Source organism: Myripristis murdjan, chromosome 11 (assembly GCF_902150065.1).
Source record: "Myripristis murdjan chromosome 11, fMyrMur1.1, whole genome shotgun sequence".
NCBI lineage: Eukaryota > Metazoa > Chordata > Actinopteri > Holocentriformes > Holocentridae > Myripristis > Myripristis murdjan.
This window is the reverse complement of record NC_043990.1, coordinates 6,272,490-6,291,487: the sequence shown is the minus strand read 5'-3', so window position 1 is coordinate 6,291,487 and position 18,998 is coordinate 6,272,490. Positions and strand designations below refer to the sequence as shown.

General features: G+C 44.0%; 1 protein-coding gene across 1 annotated transcript in view; it reads left to right on the top strand.

The window, feature by feature from the left end:
• grin2da (glutamate receptor, ionotropic, N-methyl D-aspartate 2D, a) overlaps nt 1–5,076 on the top strand; it is a 150,037-nt gene extending 144,961 nt beyond the window's left edge. Inside the window, 2 exon segments of the mRNA XM_030063907.1 lie at nt 1,861–3,435; nt 3,748–5,076. Coding sequence (XP_029919767.1) covers nt 1,861–3,435; nt 3,748–5,076 — 2,904 coding nt within the window.
• The last annotated feature ends 13,922 nt before the right edge of the window (nt 5,077–18,998 follow it).

The following is an 18,998-nucleotide window of genomic DNA, read 5'->3' as shown; positions in this document are numbered from 1 at the left end:
GGTGAACGAACGATGAATAAAAACACAAAAGTTGTAGCCCAGACAAATGTAAAGCCGTTCTCAGTGCAGCAACCTTTCACAGCTTTAACTGAATCCTCTTGCAAGGTATTTACAGAAGTAGCTGTTTAACTGACATGAAATATCACACTGTAGTGCCTGCATCTTTAAATCACTTGTTGGAGATTGTTGGCCTTGAACATTGTGTGCATTGGACAGCAGTTCTCCCAGCAAACTCGCAAGCAAAAAAAAAACCTAAGAATAATAATGTCCAAGATGAAAATTACTGCAATTATCCTTTAAGCAGGCATGGAGCCTCTTTATCTGCAGGCACCGCTACTCTCCAGCTGGCTTGTCCTCCATGTTTATTGTTCTCTGATCTTGTTGAAATTCAGTCTGCGTGGTCAGACTGAGTTGCATTTTCAAATACGCTATGTGAATCCCATTTCAAACCTGGCCTGATAAAAACTGATCTCAAAAGACTGGGTTCCATGTAGCCTTCTGCTGCTCATACTAAAAAAAAAAAAACATTGATCTTACATTGGACATGTAAATACATTGTGTTTGAGTTACCTACTGGAACACAGCATGTGACTAATTTGCTGAATCCTTATGTCAGCGCTCCAGACTGGCGGACCAGACACTCGCAGACTTCCTCGCATTCTGTGATGTTGACGTGTCATTGTTGTTAAGTGTCATTACATGAAGTTTGCAAGGCCACAGGGCTGTGAGGATACAAAATACACTAATGAGATGGGACTTAACATCTCACTTGTTGCTGTGGATACAGCAAACAGCGACATCTGCCACCAGAGATAACAAACAAACATGACACGAACATGTGCATTTTATTAATTATCGCTTCCTTCACCTTGTTGATATTGTCGCATCCTTACATCTGTGAATTTTTGTTGAGATCAGTGTCCAAGCGGACTCTCTGGAAAAACCCATGGCAGACTCGATAAATTGACTCGGGCAGCCCAGATTTCCCTTAGGTCTGCCAGTCTGCAAGTGCATGTCCTGACATTTGGATTCAGCACTTGTTGTTAAAGTTACTTGATTAAAGAGGAGGATGTATAGAAGTGGAACTATAGATTACAAGGCCTGGCAATTGAAACATGGACTGTGCAATACGTAGTGCAACTTAATATTAGGAATATGATCCTGTTTTTTTCTGTACACTCTGTAAAAGCAGCTGTAACCATTTTTCAGAAGCCAGTTTCTGACATGCCTCTATTAATGTGAAAATTGTTTTCTCCCTGAAAACATCCGACGATGAATATTTCAAGCTGTGGTGTAAAGAAAAAAAAATGAACCACAATAACTTCTCAATATTTGTTTAAAATCTCACATCTCACATATCTGAGAAATAGTCCTTTGAAGCAAAATGAATAAATTGTAAGCTTACAAAGATGTTTCTTTTGTAACTTAAATGTGAGGGTAAAGATATCACAACAAACAAATGAACAGGTGTTTCTTCCTGTCTACAAATAGGTTTTCAGATAACCACTTTTCCTTTTGGGACACATTATTCGTTCAGTGCTGAAGTTAGACTGTTAATATTTCAGAGGTTCAACTTTCCTTGCTACCAGGAGTTTGTCTGTAACAATTTTTCTGAAGGCATTTTCCATACGGTTTGTGTAGGTATCAGCTCAAAGCAGCTCTATAGGTTACCTTATCAAAGGAGTGGTATTCGGAATGTCAGACTGTCTCTCTCTCTCTCTCTCTCTCTCACACACACACACACACACACACACACACACACACACACACACGCTCTCTTACACACAAAGTTGCTTGTTACCTACAGTACTTGGCAGCCTGCTGGTCTAATTACGATCTCTCTTTTATCTTCACACCCAGGGGATGTACAGTTGCTGCAAGTTTGAGGATGAGACAGCGCCGGGAGGCATCAAAAGCTCTTTGCCCCAGTACCACACTATGTCCGCGATGCCTCCCGCGCCGCAGCAGCACCTCGTCACGGCAACTGTAACCAACACGACCGCCATTGCCATGGTACAGCAGCAACAGCAGCAGAAGCACCATCAACAGCAGCAACAGGGACCGGCCTACACGACCATGCTGCCCGGCTCTCCGCCCACTTCAGGACACTCAGCGGTGGCCTTAGGTCCGTCAAACAGCCCGTTATTGGAAGGCCCCATGCCCTGCTCTACCTTCTTGCCTCGCCATGATCGAAGACTCGCCGTGGTCGATCGGTGGAATAGGCCAAAGCCGGAGAAAGTCATGAGCGTAGGCAGTAGCGGAGGAGTGGGTGTCGGGGGGATTGCAGGAGGGATCTCCGAACTTCAAGCCCAGCAGCAGTACCAGCAGAATCTGGGCCAGCATTGGACCCTGCCTGGAGGAGGCGCAGGGGGAGGAGGGGGAGGCGGTGAAGCAGGGCTAGATGAGTACAAGCGCTACTATGGTCCTATAGATCCTGAGGGGCTAGGAGCTAACACGGACCAACAGGCAGGGGGCCCCCAGCAGACACCCAAAGCTAATCCACGGGGCCCCAAGGCCTCAGGGATGCCACGTTTGCCTCCCAAAGGCCCCCAACAAGGCCCAGGACATATCATTTCCAAGCCCCCTCCGCCACTCCCGCCCTCCCCTCACCGAAGACCCTCCTTTTGGAGACGAGGAAGCCTGGTCCAGGCAAGAAGGAAAGGCTCTGGTGGGCCCCTGTATGAGAACATCCTTCCCCTGGGGAGGCGAGGAGGAGGGAGGTATGGAGCAAGAGATGGAGGGGGGAGGAGAGGACGGCGACCTCCCCCACCTCTCCCGCTGCCTGTCCCCCTCTCCTCCCCAACGCACACTCCGACTACACCCTCTTCCCCTTGCCGTTTCTACTCCTCCTGCTCCAGTGCATCGTCCTCTTCCTCCTCCACCTCTTCATCATCGTCCTCTTCCTCCTCCGTCTCACTCTCTCGCTCCAACTCCCCCTCCTCCTGCTCTAGTGAGAGCTCTTACAACTCCTCGCTCAGTTTCCGGTACAGAGCAGGCGACCGGGAGTTCACACTGGATGATGACTATGACTCTGACCTGCTGACGGAGGAGTCAAGCCTTCTGCTGGGGTCACGGCGGAAGATCCGTTCTCGCCGCATGTCATCACGCTCGCTGCCCTGCAGCCCACCACCTCCACCAATCCCACCGAGGAAGCCACGTCCTCAGAGAGATTACGCTAGAGAGAGGGCAAGCATCCAGCTAGCCCAGCTACAGGAGTGGTGGGCATCATGGGGCGAGAGAGATCGAGGACGTGGAGGGACTGCAACCCGGGGAGATGGAGGAGGGGGGATGGGGAGGGAAGAGAAGAGGCATCACAAAGAGAGGGAGCGTGAGAGGAAGCGGAGGAAGAAGGGACGAAAAAAGAAAAAGAGGGAGGAGAGGGAGAGAGAAAGGGAGCGCAAGAGGCGCAAAGGGAAGAAGAAGAGGAAGAAAGAGGAGAGGGCGAGGAGGAGAGAGAGAAAGAGGTCAGAGCAAGAGGAAGGAGACGCTGACAAGAGGGAGGAAATGAAAGTAGCAACGCCAGACTACCCCTCCTACCCTCCCCTGAGACGAGATTCATTTCGGAAAAAGAGTGAGAGCTCCATCAGAAGCTATGGCTGGAACATTCCAGGTGACGACGAGAGGAGAGAAAGAGAAGAGAAAGAGAGAGATGATGGGGAGGAAAGCAGAGGGAAGGAGAGACACCACAGGCGGAGAAATAGCAAACACTATCACAGCTCCAGCAGTAAACCCTCAACATCCGTCAAGTTCTGGGGAGGGGGGAACCCATCCTCCGATACCATCCCGTCGGCCTTCCTCCCCTTGCTCCCTCTGTCCTCCAAACGCAGGAAGAGTAAAGGCTCCGACAGGGAGGCCATAGGGATGGAAGGAGAAAGGAGGCCTCTGCTGGGACGCAACGGGAGGGGAGGTGAGATGCACTCCAAGGAGGGCTTGTCCTTCCATGAGTGGGAGTCAGAGGTGGAGGACGATGAGGAAGACTCTGAGCTGGAGAGACGGAAAGCAGAGCGAGGGAAGAGACGTGGAGGAGGAGGAAGGACAATATCAGAGGAGGAGCGGGAACAAGATAAGGTAGTCGGGATTTATTCCGATGACGATGGTTCTTCAGGAGAGTTTGGGAAGTTCGAGAGGTACTGGGAGGGTCATGAAGGCAGGGCGGTGGGAGGGATTGGAGGCGGTGGGTGGTTTTTTGGCACCTACCCCTCTCGGGATAAAGCCGGCAGCGTCAACAGTAGAGATGACCTGTTTCTGGAGCGAGGAGAGCGATGGGGGGGAGGAGAGAGCGGATGGGGGTCCAGTGGGGGAGGAGGTGGCGGCGGTGGAGGAGGAGGCGATGGAGGAGAAAGAGGCTGGGGATCAGGGTCACACTGGCCCCCGCCTCCTCTCACGCCACCGCCCCCTCGGCGCTACTGGTCAGTGGACAAACTCCACATACAGGATGAGAAGAAGAGTAAGCGGAAGTCAAAGGACAAGGGGAGAGGGTATGCCGCTTGCTCCTCCTACCATTCCCCCCACCACCACTCACACTCCCACTCCTCCAAATGGGCCAGGATAACCTCGCGGAGTCAGGAGGAGCTGTATCTCCACTGCCAGAGTTTTGGTGGTCCCCCGAAGTCCAAACGCCACCCCTCATCATCCTCCAAACCAGAGCGCTCACAGAATCCATCCAAATCTGGCAGCCAGTCAAACCTCAGTATCCAGCGGACACAGAGAACAGACAGGGATCGAGATCGAGATCGAGATCGAGGAAGGCAGCCCTCTCCACCTCCACCTCTCATTCCCAATTTACCTCCCCCACTCCCAGCGCTTCCCGCTCCCCCATCCTCATCTCACCCCATCCACGTTCCTCCCTCCACGTCCTCCTCTTCTGTATCCTCTCCATCTGTGGTCTCGTCCACCCCGGGGGCTCCCCAGCCCTCCTCCATGGCTTCGGCAAGTGCCAAACTGCAGTATCAGCGACTGCGCTCCGTGCCCCAGCCCCAGAGATTCCCCCAGTCCCCCCACTTACCACTCAAAGCCAAGAGCCTCTGCTCACGGAGGGGCTCAGCCCATTTCTCCAGCGTGGAGAGCGAAGTGTGAAGTCCAAAAAGGGGGTCAGAAGTCTGCAGAGAGACCAGCTGGGCAGAAGCTAAATAGGATAATCTAGATTTGAACCTGCCTGGCAACAGAAATGGCAGTACAGTAACCACACTGAGCCCTTTCATAAAACTCTTGCACAAACAGACAGACAAACAAACCAACCAACCAGAAAGCCAAACAAACCCCACAGGGCAAGTCAAAGGAAGACGACAGAAACTGTGTGTTTACTTTTGTTTCTTTTCATTCCTCTCAATATGTGAAAAACTACAACAACAGCAGCAGAGTACGCTCACTGAACTGGGTTATCCAATACAGTATAAGCAAATCAGAATTTGAAGTGGTATGACTGAAGGAGACTTCCCTTGCTACAGACAGTAAAGGGCTTTGGGTGTTGAAGCAGTGGAGTAGTTTGCATTCAGAGGATTCTTAATGCTTACTGAGGGCTCAGGAACTTTGTAGTACTGTATGCCTGCTGCTCTCAGAAGCCTCTAACACAGAACAGTGTTCTCGATAAGGAACACTTTTTTTTTTCTCTTAAACAAAACGCTTACCCCTACTTTCCTTTCTCCTTAACAAACTGTTTACACCCCCGCAGAACTGTGACACCCGCCCGAGGCACCGTTGTGTGTGATCAATACCCTCTTCTTCAGGGGGAGAGGAGGGTGATAACCACTTAATCTTCTCTGTTTTATCCATGCACCCTCTCTTCCTCTCTGCTTAGCTCCTCTGTTCTCTCCTCTCTTCGCCCCTTTTCTCCTCCACCCTCTTGTTTTTCTCTCCTTTTCTGCTTTAACCTCCTTTCCCCTAATCTTATTCTCTCATGTCTATCTTTCCTGCCATCTCCTCTCCTTTTCCTCTCCTCTTGGCTCCTCTCCTTGGTGTGGTTATTCTGTGTGTCTGTGCTTTTTTCTGTGTTTGTATTCTTGACAACAGGGTAAGTCAACTGTGACTGATATTCTGCTGGCTTAATGAAAAGCTGAGTGCCAAACTTAAGTAGAGCTGAACACCTATCTGTACAATGTTAGCTGTTGTGTTTCCTTTTATCTCATGGTGTCCCATCATCTCCCCAATAACTGCACATGCAAAGACACACTCACACGCGTACATACAAATTCACACACGCACACCCAAAAGAGTCAGTTCACGTACCCTCTTTCTTGAGCAATACATTGTTTGCAGACTCAGTTCATGTTCCGATTTTATATTTCGAAATGTTTTACTTCGTCTTGTTGTTACTTGTGGTGTTCTGTAAATCAAGATCTGTATTGTAAGTCTAAGACAATGTAAGCACTGTGCCATACTACTCAAGCTGGGGTGCACATGAAACATTCTCTCAACTACCTAAATACGACAACGGAGGCGGCCTCTGTTCCCTCCCTGAATTTGACTGAATGTAAAGTCAGCCACCAATCAGTGTGCTGCAACAACAATGAAGACACTTGAAGGTGGAAATAGTAGCATCTCAGATAGTTTGGGGGTGTAAATGATGCAAGAGGGCAGTATGGTGGACTCCAATCCATTGGTGACTTAGCCAAATATAAGTTAGAGTGTGCACACCGCTGAGGGTAGGCCTGCTGTGGAAACCGCTGAGGGGTCAGATCTGCGTAGCATTACAGCTTGAAATAGGGATTTTTCAGTTTGTTTGCCTTTTTTTTGCCACTGGTGATTCAATTGGATTGTCCTTCAAACATGCAGATTTCACACATTTCGCATTTATAGCAGAATACCGCAAGTATCCATAAAACTAAAAAGTAATCAATCCAGGTACGCTTGCAGCAGAGAGTGAGAAATGTGTTTAAAAAGAGAGATGGTGCTACATAGTTTTGTTAGAAGAGGCGGCTGATTGGTGCAGGGAAATATATATTTATAGCCTTATGCTAATCCCTCCTGCCATATGTTTGTTTCGAGTTTGAGCAAAAACATTGCTCTGTTCTGTTGTTATGGGTTTAGCCTTAGCCATTGCGAGCGAGATGGCATGATCACAACAGAAGACGGGAAGGATTTCGATTGCAAAGTTGTCTCAAATGAGATCTTAATCTAGTGCCGTTGTGATGTCAAAGAGACTGTGCCTAATGTAGGATGCTAGGAAGCAGATGAGATACTATCAGATAAAGTGCTGGATCCGAGTGATGGTGTGTGACAGATGCAGTAGCACCTTCTGTGGGAGTCTAAGATTTTCTGTTTTCTTTTTCTTTTTTTTTTTTTTTACGATTTATCTCCTTGTAAATGTGTAACCAAGAGCTATAGCTTTTTATCCATGACCGATTTACAGCCGAGCTGACACCAGCACTTACACTCCGATGTCAAGCACTTAGCTAGCGCTTAAGTAGCCAGTTTATCCATCCCATATTAGCATTTAGCATGAGGACATTGGACGCTGGATTTTTTAGCGGTGAGGCAAGAGCTACTGGCACATCACTGTTGGTGTCGGTGCCGGTCGGCCACAAAGCCTGAGCCATCGATCCATCACCAGTCTGGTCAGCTCCTGTGTTTGCCTGGAACTGCATCTGAGCCATAACTTACTTCAGCTGAAGAAAACAAAAAAGAAAAAAAAAAAAACAAACAAACAAACAAAAAAAAGAAAACCTAAGTTTTTAACATGAAGTTGTTGTGTAGAGTTTGTCTGCCTTTCTTTGGAAAAAAAAAATCTATATATATATCTCACATATATATATATATTTGTGGAGGTGGGTAGCGTTAGAGAAAATTGTTATTCAGCATCTTGATATTGAGGATATAGTTTTTCATTCCAGTTCTTTTATCAAGATAAATATTGCCTGTGTTTTAAGAAAACACAAATACACGATTATCCCTCTTATTCACTAACAACGGGGAACTTCTTCAGTTCACCTTTAAGGCTTCAAACATTAGATTTGCATTCTCTGAAAAGGAATATCTGTATTAAGCCAAGTTCAGCTGTTTCTAGATGGAAGCAGTTCAGTGCTTTGCTGATTACAATCAACAGCTTACAAGAGTCTCAATCAAACCAGGTGAGGCGTGGACTAAATGTGACATTACAGGCCTATGTGTTTTGTGCGTTTACACCGCAAGCAACTCGAGAAATCAGTCACTGAAATATTCCAGACATTACTTATGACCTGGGAAGCATCATCATTGTTTGCTGCAGCGTGGGCTGATGGCACGTGTCCACAGGATCGGTCACTTTGTCTATGTAGGCAACCGTGCAATGCATTCTGGTAGTGTTGGGTTAGGTTTCAAGAGGCAGGGCATTCCGCTGGTATCTCCTTATTTGCATAAAGTGGAGGTTTAGGCCACTTTATGAAAATCATGGGCATGCTGCCTTTTGAAAACTCCCACGAAATTTTTAAACTAATTATCATCGATCTAAAATGAAGACAGGTTCAGCAGCTGCAAGGTTTTCGGTTAACTGTTTTTATAATATCAAAGAAAGTTTCCAAAAGAGCCGCCATATTGGTCCGGTTTGAAATCCGGGAGATGACAGCCCACTAGTGACACATTCATCCAATCAGGTGCAGCTAAGAAATATTTGTGCAGTTATAGGAGAGAGCACTGTAGCCTATCAAGCATCCAAATCTTGGAGGCTGCACAACTCCTAGCATCAAATACACGCCCCTGTGGACACGTACCATGATAAGTGGCTGATGTCACCAATCAGCAGCCAATGATGGAGGTGAATGGCTTTGCTGCAGGCCCCAGTACTGCTGCAACACCACAGCAAGCAACGAGCTGCAGGCTAAACTGCCGACAGCACAGTAATGCAGCTGCTCGTGGTGTGAGCGCACAAACCTCGAGTGTTTCTTCAATGAAATGGGCCACAAAACTTTACTTCTCTCCCCCCATCCCCATCCCTTCTTCCTCATGTCTATCCATCGTGTTGATGCGTGTCTGCAATTGTAAACCTGGTCTATTTTTTAAAAAAAAGATGAGTATCTGTGGATATATTCTATTTATTTCATCTAAAAAAAAACGCATATATAAATATATATGATAGTATATTTCAAGACGCTAAGATCTATGTTATATAAGTTTGTCTACTAAATTTACAGTATTATCTCTATGAATATGTCTTTTTTGTCCGTTTGTCTGTCTCTCCTCGTCTCGAACCCCCCGCCCAGCTCCCCACCCCCCCAGCGAAAACAGAGACCAGTATGTAACTGTGTTTTTGCTCACTTAAGACCGACCATCCACCACCATTAGCTATTCACTGTAGCTAACAATGAGATTACAACAAAGTGACAACACTGAGGGGTGTGCAAGTGTCTTATGACCGTGTCACTGTAGCAGTGGTGGTGTGTGTTTGTGTACCCAGAGGGGCCTTTATTTTTGGTTCGGGCTGTAGATTAACGACTAATTAAAACTTTTCTGGATAAAGCAGCTTTTACCACACTCTCACTTGACTGGGGGTTAGATACTAGACCCCGTTTTGGGTCCAAATTGGACCCAGGAGTTTATACCGCAGTGTAAAGCGAGTGAGTGACCTCTTTGAAACACAATGTAGCGAGCAGCACAGGCTTTTAGTTTCTTTTGCATTTCTCAGTAGCTGTATTATTATACAAAAAAATGCACAGCTACCCCTGCCAACCAACCTATACAGTATACACAAGGACTTTGATATACATACAAATGGTGTGTTGTATCTGCCAAGCTGCTGTGCTGTAAAACAAGGAAGAAGAAAAAGGATTAATTCAGAGAAAACACACACTATGTTTGTTTCGTAATTTTACAAAGCCGGTCAGCCAGCGTGACAGGCCCGTCCTGAGCAGGGCTAAAGCTGCTCACTCTTCTCGTTTCCACTACCAGGCCAAACGAGGCCAAACCGGGGCTTTCTTTTGATAATCACCACTCAGCTTTTAACAGCAAAGCTAGTAAGTATTCCCTTACATGAGTTTTTTTTTTTTTTTTTTTTTTTTTTTTTTTTTTTTCAATTTGTTGCTAGCAGGGATGAATTCCCAAATGGACAACCAAGGTCCTGCACACCTCATTGAGTAGGACAGGGCTCTAATACTGCCAAGGTTACGGGCTCAATTCTCACTCCTTAGCGCTACGATACTGTAAGTCACTTTGGTCCAAGGTCCATCCGCCAAATGGTTATTTTATGTTAAAACAGAGTCTTCAGTCCTTCACTGGAAATATTTGAGGATATTTCTGGCTGTAAGCCCTGGCGAGTCCCGTTTCAGCCTGCAGTGGAAACACACCTCGGTGTCTGGTTTTACACCACTCTGAACAACGTTTCAAGGCCTTGTACTAAAACTCATGTATTGACTGACTGTATGGGACGATGGCTGGTTGTGCCACAGTCTATTGTCAGCACCTCACACACACACACACACACTCACACTCACACACACACACATATATGCCCACACACTCAAATTCACATGTACACAGACACACACATCACAGGTAAGGGTGGTGAGACGCTACCATTCTGCTGCTTTAGCCACCTCTTCCACCACTGAGGACGATGACAATACTGTGCTGTACTGCGAGCAGGACAGAAATAAAAAGATGATTTTAATAAGGAGCTGAACCTAGTCCTGGGCTTTTATTCTGTCTGGTCTGGATTTGAATGTACAGTGTAATGGAGGTGGAGTGTGTGGGCGGACAAAGCTAGGTAAGTGAGACAGCGTCTGTGTGCATATACAAATGATTAACCACATTGGGGTGACATTTAAGACCCATTCCAGTTTCTGTGTCCTTTATATAGCCACAAATAAAGGGAAAACTACTTTCAAATGTATGAAATGCTTGTTTCTTAAGCTCTGCGGTCCATCAAAAACCCTATCTTGTTGCATGTGGGTGTAACATTTAGTTAACGCAGTGTTAGGTAGAAAGCCAACAGCCATTAGCCAATTTGACACTTACTTACCATCAGTTGCTCACTCTCACTTGAACCGACTGGAGGAGTAGCATCGAGTGCCACTTCAGCAAACTTGGTAAATGAGTATTGAGTAAAATTAAGCAGTGCGACCCTCTGGGAAGGACTACTTCACTGATCGGTTTTGCTTTCTGTTGCATGACATAGAAAGCCATGCTCAGCCAGTTTTCCTCCTCCGGATTTCAGTGCAGACGAACCTTTGGGACGGAGCAGCGTTGTATTACAATAGCAATCTGCCTTTTTCTCCCTGACTCATTTTAGTGATTAGAAAACTCTTGGTACAACTTTACAGTAAGAATATCCTTATAAGGCTTCATGAGAGGTTTATGATTAGCTTCTTAATGAACTTGTAAACAGTTTATAAATCATTACTAAATCATCCCAGTCAAGTTACAACACAGTTTTTTTATACATCAATGCCGGATCACTATTTGGCAAAATCAAGTTACTGCTGTGCTGCATCTATTCTGTTAAATTTCAGATCTTATTAGCAGCTTAGCATACTTTATTTTGTCTCTATCAGTCAGCCATCCTCAGTATCTGCAGCAACAAATGAAAACTGTTGTAACATGTTTATTATTGTTTATTAATGATTGATAAACTCTAATTAACTCATAATTAATATCCTAATTATAAACAGTTCCTCAACCTCCTAAACCAGTAGGGTAGTCCTATTGAAAAGTTGTACCAAACTATTTTTAGGTTCTTTTATATCGCTATGACATGAGGATTTTCAGTTTTATTTTCTCACGTCTGCTGTGTGAAGGTGGGTCACCAAAGGGTGGCCGAAAAGGAATGCAACCAGTACTTTTTAATTGCAGTTGTTAATGTAAAAATACATAAAGCACTGCAACAGACATATACGCTAATGTTCCGTTCATGCAAGATTTGTGTAAAATGTAGACAACCCTCCTAAATACAACTCCTAAATTTAAAACACAATGATGTCCCATGTGAGATGATATCAACTCCCAAAAATGAACTGTAACAGTTACTGCAACTCATGAATGCTCCTCTCTGTTGATTGACAGACAGTGATTAAAAACAGGACGTGGGTTTGACACTTTTCGACATTTGATGAAAGACAAAATGTTGAAACGCATATACTGTGTCCACCTTATTCTGTTCACTAGCTTGACGAGCTTATTTATTACAATGTGGGAGCACTTCCAAAAAGCTGCTGCGATGAAAAGTGAATTAGCTAGCCGGAAGTGTCTGACCTGAAGTCTTGCAGGGAAAAAAAAAAGTATAGTGGCTGCATCCATATTTCTGCTGAAAATAAGTTGAATTGGCAGCCACCAGTGGCAGCAGGGCAGAGTTAATTGAAGTTTCTCGAACATTTGAAGGGCTTCATTACCCAGAAATCATGTAATGTGAACTGTGTAAACTAAATTTCTTCAACCATTTCATTTCATTACATTTCAGAGTCTAGCTTTCTCTAGACAGAGTGCTCACTCACTGCAGTTTATTAACAAGGTTTGTATTTCACTCTCATGTTTTAATTAGTCACTCTGAGCTCTGGGATTTCCTGACATTAACCATAGGTGGCACTAGCAATAAATTTGGGAAAAATTGTCCAAAATAGAGTCTACATGTCTCAATTATGGGGGATGGGATGGCCCTCTCCGTTATAGTCCAAATTATTTTTTTTTTTAAATGCATTTTTACATATAAAATCTGACCTACTGCAAATGTAAAATTCTATATCATCACTAATACAAGAAAGAAGTAACGCTCAAGAAGCAAAATGAGAAATCCAAGAACAAGACAGGCGAGAGCAAGGTGAACTGCAGGGGAGACAGAGGGAGAGAAAAAGATAATTTGAGGGAGAGAGTGTAAGTGACAGATAGAGGACGGGAATGTAGGAGCTGGAGGTGGAAAGTAGAGAAGAGCGAGACAGTTAAAACGGTGAGAGTGATGGAAGGAGGGCAACTTGAAAGAAAGAGAGAGGAGAGAAGAGAAAACGAGGAGAGTTCTAGTGCTGTCTGCACTCGATAGAGCCAGTTGTCATTTCTACATATAATGGGCCATCAGTGAGCGCTGCCTGTATTAAGGACAATGGAGAGTGGAGATACACACACACACACACACACACGTCTTTCTTTCCTTCTTTCTTTCATTCTTCCCTTATCACTGTCTCCTTCACTTGCTTACACTCCAGCCACCGAATCACACACGCACACTCTATCTCTTTCACAGCAGAAATTACCTTCTATCACTCCCCCTCACTGCCTGGTGTTTTACGATCCTATAATTAGAAGCCGGGTTCAGGAGTTCAGGCACGTTGCCTCTAAATGAGCTTTTACCACAGACTATAAAAAAAGGAACCTCGCTGTATTATCTATAGCCTAAGATACTATGCTTTCTTACGGTGTGTGTCTATGCGACTGACTGTGATCTATCTCTTCTTCACGTATCCTCTTGTGTGGGTGTCTGTCCAGTTTGGCCTCACCGGAAAAATGACAGCTTTGGTCATTTGTTCAAAGGGTATAGAAAGACCAATATTGGGTTTTGTTGGTGTAATGTAGGTGGGGTGATGCGGTATAAAGAGACGGGAGGTTGATTTTCTTGATTTTCTTGGGATGAAAGAGTGATTTTCATATCCTGTGTATTATTTTAAGCCAAAGCATGACGTTCTTTCAAACTTTAGCCACAATTATTATTAACCATTATAATGAAGTAGTTTTATCCAAACCATGATGTTTTCCCAACCTTAACCATTACAAAGAAGTATTTTAATCTAAAACACGGCATCTTCCTAGCCTTAACCATTATGATAGTCTTTTTAACCCAAACCATGACCTTTTTCTAATCTTAACCACCACAACAAAGTATTTTAACGCAAACCATGATATTTTCCTGACATTAAACAAATACTCTAGTGAGCTAACAATAACGCCTTAGCTCACAATCCAGCTGGCTTGTTAGTTCAGCAGCTCACCAAAATGGTTATATGGTATCATATCGATTTTTTTTACTCTCTCATATATGTTGTTTTGGGATTCATTGGCAAACCACCTACTCTTTCAGGTGTGAGGATACATTGGTCTGTCTGCACAACACCCACAGACAGGCACTTCCCTTCATGGAAGACGGTAAAATGCCAGGTTTAGGGTTTATTAAGATGGACCCTTCTGCTTTTCCCAGCAGCACTCAGTGTCAGTGTCAGTCAGTGTCGTTTATCAGACAACCAAGCTGCTCTTAAACCCTTTAATGGATGCAGCTGTGTCTGTGTGTGTGTGTGTGTGTGTGTGTGTGTGTGTGTGTGTGTGTGTGCGTCCACGTGAGAGTTCATTATCAACCAACAGTGCTTGATGACGTTTGGCAGCACAGACCTACTGGCACACACAGACACACGTAATTTGCCTTAGTCAGCCTTGCTTACAACAGTTTGAATCACACACACCCATACACACACACAAACACCATCACATATGTAATATTCCTTAATCGACCTTGCGCGGCAGCATGTTGCACCGTACATACACAGTCATACACATGAGAAGGGCATTTTTCCCCATCTGCCATTATAGCCAGGAGGGTCAGTTATCACCAAACCAGTTAAAATGAAGAATGATCAGATAGACCCTCAGCGAATAGGAGACTCATCCCACACACACACACACACACACACACACATGCACGCTCTGATATATGAAATACCTCTCAAGGCACGGTGCATTAGGAGGCGTGTATGTATCAGATTTATGGGAGGCATCTTTGGGCTGTATTGATTTACTGCTGTGTGGGGTGAGCTCAGGATGACTTCTCTGAGGACATATGCACCCGTGAGCTTCTCATCTGTGTGGGGACTGTGTGTGTGTGTGTGTGTGTGTGTGTGTGTGTGTGTGTAACCGCAGGGACACCCTCATGTTAGTCTCACATACCCAGACCTATCTCCACACTTCATTTCAGTGTTGTGCCAGTGCTGGAGAAAGGTCTGGCAGAACCCATTACCATTTTGCTGTAGGGGAAAAAAAAACATGCTCTGGCTTGCTTGTTTTTCTTTAAAGGCAGAATGAGTAGGATTTTCTTTAAAAAACAATGTATAGAATAATCCCCTTTAGTCATGACTTATGAGCCACTAGCAGTGTGTGTTGGTGTGTGTATCCTGCCCTGCCCTCTGCCTGGATTTTCTTGTAGTGCTGAGCTCGGGACTCTTGTGGACGTCGGCCTTTTAGCAGGGGGTGTGTGGGTGTGTAGCTCCTAGCCAATCACAGCGCAGCGCGATGCTAGATCAATAGCACGGCAGCTACGGAAAAAAGATATTTTATTTTTCTTTTAGCACTAACAAAATAGTTGGGATAAATAATAATGCAAAATATCAGCTTGTTTATTTGCTTCTTTATTAGCAACTAAGAGGCATTTTTCTTAAGTTAAAAAAACTGACACATTATATTACTAATTACCTCAAAAAGTTCTGATTACTTTGACACATTTCTTTGCTATACGTAACCCCCGATACTGTTATTAAGATGGCAGACATTTCAGGTTACATTTTCAGCGCACAAAGTGGAAACCAGGCTTCCAAAAAGGCCAACCAACAAACACTTAAAATATTTTAATTTTGACAACATACTGACCACATTCATCTTTATAAAACCCAAACCTCCCATGTTGTGCATCTGCTGTGTGGACTGTGCAGGAGATGGCAGCAAGTAATTAGGCTTTATTGTAAATTTAATGCATGATGATGCAAAGACTTCTCAATATAATAGAGTGGAGATCGATATCAGACACGTCAGTGTTTAATGACATGGCTGCTGACCAGGCAGGCTAAAGTGAAGCTGATGTTGATTAGAATAATAAAACTGAAATAAAACTGTGTATTACACACAAAGTGAAAACAAAAAACCCCTCCATATGGCACACAAAGTAAAATACGGTCAAGGCTGCTTGATTCTTTGTGGTGATGGCCTCATTTGTTTACCGTTATACTAATTTCATAATTAATGTGGTCACGATCTACTGATGTTAAAATGCTCCATTAAACTCATCTTTATCGTTTCTCCGTCATCTGCATCTCTCCTTAATCCATTCTCCATCACTGCCGTCTTTGTCTAGATTCAGATGGTTGGTCAGGTTGAAAGAAAGAGCAACATTTTACATTTCACTGTCGGTGCACTCTGCTTTGCCTTTAACCTTCACACACACATTCAGAAATGCAGTCACAGCATTTGAGCACGCGTTATGTACTAACGACCTGTTTATTTTGCTTTGCGTATGATCATAATCATTTTCTTTGCCTTTAAATGTCAACACAGTCATTGACTCTATACTCTTACTCAACTATTTTGTACATGCACACACTGATAGACTTCAGTGTATAACTGTGTCGTTTGCTTTTCACTTTCAACTAGGTTTTGCATAATGAGTCTGCATATGCATTTTCTTGTTATTGTGCAAATTAATTGGTCATTTACCTGGTTATTGCAGCAACTGAAAGTTATGTATTTTTTTTTTCTCATTACTTATTTTTTATAGTACTATTTGTCTTGCGATGGTGTTTGGTATTTGTATCAGCTGACTGTAAATCACCAGCAGGTCCCTGACTGCTGATAAATAGGGGTCACACCCATAAGAAAAAACAAACAAACAAACAAAAAAAACCCCCAGAAATGCTAAGGAAAGCCACCGGCTGAGACACATCCATTTTCTTTGCTGTGTAGATTTTTTAAAAATATAATGTTATATACTTACTTATGAAAGTTGACATTTTATTTTCTTGCAGTTTTGTGCTTTTTGGCTTGGTACCTATTTTTGAGTTGAGCTCCAGTTCTCCTGTTTGTGCTACTTTTCATTTTCTCACACTCACTGCAGCAATCTAATGTAATCTATGTAAGCTGTGCATGATCTGTGCATTGCAGTTGTTGCTTTTAACGCTCTCTCTCTCTCTCTCTCACACACACACACACACATACATACACACAATTATTGGAATATGAGTGTGATGTATACTTAGATCATGCTAGTGCTCACAAGTGCACACACACTCCTGCACTTCACACACAAGTTCTTTCATACTCTTTGCTTTCAACGGTCATTGCCTCTGGGTCTATGATGTGCATGTACTCATGCACACACACACACACACACACACACACACACGCACACACACACACACACACACACAGTGCTGTCCCCATCTGTGTGTTATCAATTTCAGTGCCTCAGTGTGTGTGTGTGTGTGTGTGTGTGTGTGTGTGATGGAGATAGGGGGAGTTGTCAGTTCTGATGCAACAACATGACAGTGTGTATGTGCATGTGTGTGTGTGTTCATCTTCCTGTGTGAATGTGAGTGTACATGAACATATGAACATGTGTGTGCATGTGCATGTATATAAGGATATGAAGATCTGTGCATGTGGATATGCATGGTGTGTGTGTGTGTGCGTGTGTGTGTGTGTGCGTGTGCCTCTCCTCTCTCCCTGTATGTGTCTATTCTCTCCCCTCTTTCTGTGTTTGTATGTGCACACCCTTGACTTTGACACACACTCTGCTGTGTGCCTGGAATGCATGATGAGGCAAGGCATGATGGGAGGAGAAGAAAAGATATTGGTCCCGTATCCAGGGGCAACGCAGGTAACGAGAGGATAAGCAGCGATGACTTGGCGAACACCTCCCTGAGCCCGGGGACGCGCTGGAAGACTGAGAGCCCAGACAGATTTAGAAAACATGTTGCAACACACACAGTGAAGGATTTCAGGTTTGACTCTCAGGTTTCCATATGCTCTTACTAACTACCACACAAGGGGGACAAACCAGAGCGATTTCATTTTTTGCACTTTTTTTTTTTAAATTTACATACATGTAATGTTAATTTCCAACATGTAACGTGTATAATTTTAAAGATAATTTTTAAAATGTTGTTTGTGTCACTCTCAGACTTGTTAAGCCATATTCAGATCCAAACGACACAAAAAAAAAAAAAAAAAAAAAAACGTTTTAAATGGTTTGGTAAAAAATTGGTTGGGCGCTGTGAACGAGATGACATCACATTTTGATTAGTTGTGAGAACACAAGTATCAGGCTGTAAAAATTTACAGTTTGAAAGCAGTTCAGGCCACTTCATATTATTTCATATTAAAGATGAAATAGTGCCTTTTTATTTTCTGGGAGAAACTTGAAAAAAAAAAAAGAAACAGTTAAAAAGTATTTATTTGAAATATCAACTTTGGAAAATAACTATAGTAAAGAAAAGAATAACAAAACATCTTATAGTGTGTACACAATGATGGACAAGGTTGGTCAGTTGTTTTTGTTTGTTGTTTCTTGTTGCACTGTTGTGCTACTGTCAAAAGTTAGGGCCACATTTCCCATAAACCTCAGATTTCTGGAGAGCATAAACATGTTGGACATTTTTTTTTTACTCCTTTCTCTCTGAGAGTTTAGGCTCTGGGATGTCGGAAAATATAAAACAGTAAACCTCAGGACTCACCAGTGCAGGGGCTCCTCCTCATTGTAAACTCTGTTCTGATTGGCTGATAGCAGCCGTTGATCCTCACACATCACAGGTATCAGTCTGTGATTTGTGTGGTCAATATTGAAGTGGCAAATCAGCCAGATAATCCTCCAGTGAGTCTTCAACCTAATGAAACAGAAACGCTGCTCCCTTTTTTCACCTCCCATTCTTCTTCTTCTTTTTACACAGAAGACAGCTGCTGCGGCCACATCTCAGATGAAAAATGGATGGATGGGTTTGAATTGATCCATTCTGTCTTTCATCGTCACCTCTTTCATCCCTGCATAGATCAGGGTTTTACCCCCTTGTGAAAGCTCATTAGCTGGATTTAAATGGGAGCAGAATAAATGATTAGTGACCTGAAGTGATCCTGATCAGATCGTCGACAAATTGTTCATTCCGTGACAAAGACCACGCCACCGAAAGAATTAAGTAGTTTAATGAAATTGTAATAAGGATGGAGATGTGAAGGGGTTGAGGGTAAGGGATGAGAGGGGGTCGAAGGACAGGGATGGATGAGGAACGAGGGATGAAAAGTGAACAAGTCATAAGGATGATGATGAATCCAGGGGTTCAATAGCTGGCTCATGGGACCCAGAG